At 39.5% G+C, this 7,407-nt stretch overlaps 1 protein-coding gene across 1 annotated transcript; it reads right to left on the bottom strand.

Annotated features, from left to right (window-relative positions):
• Positions 1-2,458: 2,458 nt before the first annotated feature.
• On the bottom strand, positions 2,459-3,154 carry LOC130949515 (uncharacterized). Its single transcript, XM_057878209.1, has one exon. It carries the CDS (start codon positions 3,152-3,154, stop codon positions 2,459-2,461), a length of 696 nt encoding a protein of 231 aa, XP_057734192.1.
• Between the last annotated feature and the right edge of the window lie 4,253 nt (positions 3,155-7,407).

Genomic DNA, 7,407 nt, shown 5'->3' with positions numbered 1-7,407 from the left:
ATAGTTTATGTCAATTGTTGATTTGGAATTAGAAATTACTCATTGACTTGGAGTGCACTAAAGCTAGATTTTCCTAGGGTAAGACTAGGACTTGTGACTCAAGTTAGTTACTCTCATTTGACTTTCCTCTATACCTAGGGGTTAACTAAATGAAGCAAGGCCTAATTGTTATCATCATTGAAGAAGCTATAATGATAGAATTTCTAATGCCGACCCTAGGCCAAGTCTTCTAAAATTGATTGTTTGTCATCTATTTTGCTAAACCCTCAAAGAATCATAACAAGGCTTCCTAATCAATAAGATGCATTCTCTAGCAATTCCAAGGGAGGACGACTCGGGAGACTAGTACTCTCGGTTATAGATTGTAGGATTGTTTGATGCGAAGTTTGAATGTCGATTAGACTATACTCACGATTATATCCATTATTGAATTCTATATCGGCATGAAAAAATTCGTTTATCACTTATCGCCCAATCAGTAGCTGACAGATATAGAAATAAATCTTCCCCTTGTAGGGGCTTTTGCAAAATCGGCAGTTGTGAGAGGGTTGTTTTTAATTTTGAAAAGGCTTTCTCACAATCGTCATTCCAATCAAATCTGTTTTTCTTCTTTATTGTTTGGAAAAAAGGAGTAGAAGTTAATGCTAGGCAAGGAACAAATCTGGAAAGTGCGGCAAGTCTTCCTGTGAGGCGCTGAACTTCTTTGACTGTTTGAGGGCTGGTCATGTCCAGTACTGCTCGGCATTTGTCTGGATTTGCCTCTATTCCCCTGGATGTTAGTAAAAACCCTAAAAACTTACCCCCTTGAACGGTGAATGCACATTTCTCTGGGTTGAGGCGCATGTTGTACTGGCGAATCTGGCCAAATATTTCTGTAAGGTCGCTGACGTGACTATGTCCGATTTGTGTTTTGGCGACCATATCATCGACGTAGACTTCGATATTCCTGCCGATCTGTTTGGCGAAGACTTTGTCCATAAGGCATTGGTAAGTTGCACTTGCGTTCTTTAATCCAAATGGCATAACTTTATAACAATAGTTACCGAAATCAGAGATAAAAGCCGTTTTATTTTGATCGGAGGGGTGCATGAGTATTTGATTATACCCTGAATATGCATCCATAAAACTTAAAGTAGCATAACCTGATGCGTTGTCTACTAAAGAGTCTATGGATGGTAGAGGGTAAGAATCCTTTGGGCATGCTTTGTTTAAATCAGTGAAGTCGACGCACATGCGCCACTTACCGTTTTGTTTTCTTACCATTACCACATTGGCTAACCAGGTAATAAATCTGATTTCTTTGATAAATTCTGCGTCGATGAGCTTTTGGGTTTCTTCTAGTGACGCTCTCTTTTTCTCCTCTCCGAGTTTTCTTTTCTTCTGTTGTATTGGTCGGACTGCCGAGTTTATTGCTAGTTTATGACTGATAATTTGTGGGTCGATGCCAGGCATGTCTGAAGGTGTCCATGCAAAAAGGTCGGTTTGTTTTTGCAGGAAGGTCGTTATGGCCTGTAACTCGGATGTGTTGATTGATGTACCTACGTAAGTAAATTTGTTAGGGTCATTATTAAAATACACTTTTTGTAGGTCGTCGGAAGGTTTTGGGTGCTCGAGAAAATCAGCTCTTGGGTCAAGATCGGCCAGTGCGTGGTCGTTTTGCTTGAGGTCGACATTGTTGATTTGTTGCCTTGAGCGGTTTTGGAATTTCATGCTGATGTTGTAACATTGCCGTGCCTCTTTATGATCTCCGTGGATTGTTACAACCTGATTGTCCTGCAGTGGAAACTTGACACACAGATAAACTGTAGAAACAATGGCGCCGAACTTGTTCAAAAAAGGTCGGCCAAGGATAAGGTTATATGGACTAAAACAATCAACTACTAAGTATTGAATATCATTAGTTTTTGAAAGAGGATGCTCACCCAGTGTGGTTTGTAACCGCACTGACCCGAGTATTGGAACTCGTTCTCCTGAGAACCCGACCAAGTCTCCTCCTGTAGATTGTAGCATGTTGTCGCTGAGCTTCATTTTTTGGAATGTGGAATAGAACAGAACATCGGCACTGCTCCCGGGATCCAAGAGTACTTTTTTTACCAGCAGATCCCCTAGCTGAAGGGTGACTACGACAGGGTCGTCCAAATTTTGTATAACTGGAGTTGAAGTCGGCGTGTGTGAAAGTAACTTCTGGTTGTTGATTAGTTATTGCTGCGTCTTGCTGTGGTCCGTTTACCGAGCATATTGCCCGGAACGATCTTTTCCTTGCCGAATTCGAGTATCCTCCACTAGCGTATCCTCCTGAAATGCAATTGTTTATACCTCGTGGTCTTTCGTATTAGCTTGAAGATGCCTTCTCTTTTCCTCGGTTTTGTTGTTCAGAGAGCTCGGTTGTTGTGGAGCTAGGGCCGCGCTTTTGGATGTGACCTCCAATGTATTTGTCGAGGTGTCCTTGTCTTGCTAGTCATTCTAAAAGGTCTTTGGCGACCACGCAGTCATCGGTATTGTGGCCGTGTTTCTGGTGGAAAGCGCAGTACTTTGACTTGTCCACGTTCTTTGCATCTTGGTAGGTACCGACTTTTTTTGGTGGCTTGATCAGTTTTGAATTCAAGATCTCTTTGATTATGTCTTCTCTCTTAGTGTTAAACTGCGTATAAGAATCAAATCGAGGTGTTAGTTTAAAACTTTTCTTAATGCTTGAGCTCTTATCGCCTTCGCGGAAATATGACTTGTCAGACTTCCGAGCTTGTCTGAGCTCCTCGATATCAATTTGTCCCTTTGTCTTCTCGCGAAATTCTGCTAGAGTCTTTAGCTTGGCTACTGCGATTGTCTCCTGGATCTTTCTGGGTCGAAGGCCGCTTTTCATTGCGTGTAGATGGACTTCGGGGTGGAGGTCTGGTATACTGATTGCGACCTTGGTAAAGCGGGTCATGTAGTCCTTTAAGCTTTCGTTTGGTCCCTGCTTGATAGTATTCAAGTAATCAGAATTGTGCAAGTAAATTGCGGACCCGGCGAAATGCTCCTCAAATAACTTCGCCAACTGCTGAAAATGCGAAATGGAACCTGCAGGCAAAGCACACAACCAATCAAGTGCATGACCGTCTAAATAATTCAGAAAATAACGACATAAAACTGTATCTGATGCACCATTGATGATCATTATTTATCGGAACTTCTTGAGAAACTTCCTCGGGTCTCTGAGTCCATCATAAGGTGTTAGGGTCAGTGGCAGAGTGAACCTCTTCGGCAATTCGAAGTTCATCACTTCTTCTGTGAAGGGACCTACAAGGTCGTCGGCTTCTTCCTTTCCATCTTCGGGGTGGGGCTCTTCGGCTCGAGCAGTCTCCGAGACATGAAAGGGTTGGGACTGATGTTCCTCGTCTTCTGCCTGCTGGCGATGAGTATCGTTGTGCTCGATCCGAGCATGATTTAGTTCAGTGATTTGGGCGGCCATTATTTGGTTCTTGTCGGCCATTTGTTGATTGGCTTGTTGTAGCTCAGCTACCATTCGCATGAGTTCAGACAGTGAAGGAGGCGGCACGTCAGCCATGGATGCAGATGGAGGTGAAGGGACCAAAAGAAAAAATATGGTTTTCTGGGCCCCACGGTGGGCGCCAATTGATCTTGCCTGGAAAATAGATCGGCTTCAATTCCTCGAAATCGGCCGAGCTATGTGCTACAAGGTTGAACGTTCGTCTCTTGAAATTCGAGCTTCTTGTGTTCGTTGTTTGTGTGAGAGCACGAGCAATACAAGGAGGGTGGAATGTACCTGCAAAGGCACTCCGAAGCTTAAGTCAGTGTAAATTCTAGCTTTCTTTTTGGAAAAAACTTAGGAATCTAGAGATGTTCTACTTCCCTTTTATATGACGAGTTCCTCATCTGTTACATTCTCGGCCATAATGTTCGAGTAATTGATATCGTAACCGACCTTATTTTACCGTTTGGAACGTCGGTTACGATAGAAATATTAATGTCGCCGAGCTATGGCTCATAAGTTCCGAATAGTAACGGAAAATGACGAGCTATATCATATGTTGGTAACGGCTATAGGGCCGAGTTATAACGTGCAATAATGACGACCATATTATAAGATAATGATGACCATATCAGTATTTATTCAAAAATTAAATTAATAAATTAAAATAATAAAATTCAAAAGGTTGTGACTTCACTAAAATTTAATATTAAATGTTATTGACCTCATTAAAATTTAAATTTATATGTTAGTGAGTAAACTCAATAATCGAGTCATAAAAAAATCTTTGTATTTAAAAATAAAAAAACTAAAATTTTTATTAATTTAAAATAAAGATACAAATTAAATAAAAAAAATCACCTTGGAGTTGTCATCTCAACTCAGCCAAAGATGGGGTCAGCAACAGGCTAGCTGAGGGGAAAATCCAGTTCCACTCTTCGGATCTGTGTGTTTTCTCCTAGATCTAGTGATATTTTTCCGATTTTCATACAATTCGGTCCCAGCTCTCGCGATTTTGCACTAAAATCGGTGGATAATACCCTAATCTACGACGACAAAATAATAAAAAGAAGTTTATTTATAAACAAAGTTGGATTAATTTAGTTTAGGAATAAATAAATTTATTTATTTTTTTGAAAAAAAATTTCTACCATTACAAAGTCTCACCATCAAATATCAGATTGACGATCTCAAAAATAAAGAACATAGAAGACTCGAACAAAATAAGTCCGACCAAAAAATTAAATAAATAAATAATTAAAGACCGATAAAAAATAATAAATACAGACAAAAATAAAAACAACAAAATAAATAAATAAAGAAGACAGTGCTGTTTGAACCAACCCTGATGATATATACTCAGTGGGCACCGAAGAAATACCTCATCGTCTTCGCCGGTGCTTCTTTCGTTCTTTCTCTCTATCTCTCTCAATTACAGATCTAGATCTATGAAGTACTTCTCCCAGCTAGTGCATTATATAACATAAAATTTCTATCAAAACCCTAAAAGCCACCGCCCCTACAAAACGCAACCTGCGAGAAACCCAAAAAGCGGCCGTACCTGCAAAACGCAACCTGCGTTTTGCGAAAATGCATAACGTCCACGTCAGCTATTCATTTACAAGTTACAACAGTTGTCTTCCATATTGAAAATTTTCAGACTACAATTTTGTCCTTTATAATTTACACAATTACACATTAGTATATGGTAATGATACTCGCACTCTATTTTAATTTTAAATTTTAAACTGCAGAATCAGCACGACTTAGACGCTTCTTCCTGTATCTCCATGCAACTTGAATACGAATTGCAGCTAAGGATCTCCAATAAGGTGATTCATACCTACAATAACAACAACGTTAGCAAATGAACCATGGATTTGAATTCATAAATTGAAGCTTGATACAAATTTAATGGAGAAAAGAGATGTGACCTTAAGGCTCCTTGAACACGCGGACTCCGCAAGAATCTTGTGGAAAGGACTGTGACTTCTTCAAGGCCAGAGGCCATGGCAAAAATGACTTCACATTTGTTAAGCACCTCACTGCTCTGTTGCTAAGCAGCCTTTGTCCTGGAAGCCTTACTGGAAAATCATATTGATAAAACATGCTGCTAATTATTCCCACTAATCTATTGTTATTTGTTAAGTCGTCTTAATTTTCTTCATACATTCATAAATCAAAGTACCTAGATGAAATTTGAGCTTGTTTGGATTTTGCAATTAAGTTGTTTAAAAATTTTAAATAAAAAAATAAATTTTTTAATAATAAAAATAAAAAGATTAATTTTTGTAAATTACAATTTACATTATTTTCACAAAGATCTTTTTTATTAAAAAATATTTTAAGATAATAAATAAATAATATTTTTATATTTTTTTTGAAAAGAAAGAGCTCAACACAATACAGTGGAGCAGTCAAACAGAACTAACAACCAAATTAAAACATAGTAACAAAAAAGAAGCACCCTTGTCATCTCCGGCATTGCCATCAACAACTAAAAGGGTCTACACTACTCCACTCGTTGTGGCTCAACACAGTCATGTGAGTGATATCTTCAACATCTTTGCTTCTGTTTTGAAATATCCTTCTATTCCTCTCCAGTCAGATGTTCCAAACAATCGCACAGAAGCACCTCAGTCGTTGCTCTCTATCCTCCCTCCTCCTAGGCCCCTCTGTCCAACTCAGAAAATGCTCTCTTATTGACCCTGAAATAGACCATTGTTGTCCAATCATCGCCAGCCAAGCACTCCACACCTGCCAAGTAAATTCACAACATAGAAACAAGTGGTGCACGTGCTCCGCATACTTATAACATAGAACACAGATGTTATCGTCTTGGTTAATGATCCCCAAATGACATAACCATTCTTTTGTATTCACTCTACGTAGCAGGACAAACCAAGCAAAGAGTTCTACTCTAGGTGGAACTAGCCCTTTCCAGATGGTCTTTGTAAAGCTGTAGCTTGTCACCTCCTCCGGGAGTATCGCCTCCTTCAAAACCTGAACAAATGAGTTAGTTGTATAAACTCCTTGAGCTATCATATTTCCATACTACCTTATCCTCTCTGCTGACTACTAGTTGCACAAGTCTTAATGTCTCATGTAATTGACCCAGTAGTCCCAACTCCCATTGAAAGAGTTCTCTCATCCATTGGAAGTTCCAAATCCATTCTAACCCCATCCCAAAACCCACAATCCCCTATAACAGATCCACATTGGTTTGAAACAGAGAAAAGCCTAGGAAACCACTCTTTTAGAGGCCCACAAAGCAACCAGATATCTTCCCAAAACCGTGTACGGCGCCTGATGAGCGGATAATTAATACGCTTTTTGGCATTGTTTTTAGTATGTTTTTAGTATAATTTAGTTAGTTTTTAGTATATTTTTATTAGTTTTTAGTTAAAATTCACTTTTCTGGACTTTACTATGAGTTTATGTATTTTTCTGTGATTTCAGGTATTTTCTGGCTGAAATTGAGGGATCTGAGCAAAAATCTGATTTAGAGGCTGAAAAGGACTGCAGATGCTGTTGGATTCTGACCTCCCTGCACTCAAAGTGGTTTTTCTGGAGCTACAGAAGCCCAATTGGCGCGCTCTCAACGGCATTGGAAATTAGACATCCTGGGCTTTCCAGCAATATATAATAGTCCATACTTTGCCCGAGATTTGATGGCCCAAACCGGCGTTGCAAATCAGCCTCAGAATTTCCAGCGTTTAACGCTGGAACTGGCATAAAAATTGGAGTTAAACGCCCAAACTGGCATGAAAACTGGCGTTTAACTCCAGAAAAGGTCTCTACACATAAAAGCTTCAATGCTCAGCCCAAGCACACACTAAGTGGACCCAGAAGTGGATTTTTACGTCATTTACTCATTTCTGTATACCCTAGGTTACTAGTTCACTATTAATAGGATCTTTTGACATTGTATCTGGACC

The sequence above is a fragment of the Arachis stenosperma genome, chromosome 9 (assembly GCF_014773155.1).
Source record: "Arachis stenosperma cultivar V10309 chromosome 9, arast.V10309.gnm1.PFL2, whole genome shotgun sequence".
NCBI lineage: Eukaryota > Viridiplantae > Streptophyta > Magnoliopsida > Fabales > Fabaceae > Arachis > Arachis stenosperma.
The sequence above is the reverse complement of the archived record's forward strand: the minus strand, read 5'-3'. Positions and strand labels throughout refer to the sequence as shown.

Excerpts from the sequence above, each read along its gene's own strand:
- LOC130949515 (XM_057878209.1), bottom strand. The coding sequence starts at position 3,154 with ATGATCATCAATGGTGCATCAGATACAGTTTTATGTCGTTATTTTCTG.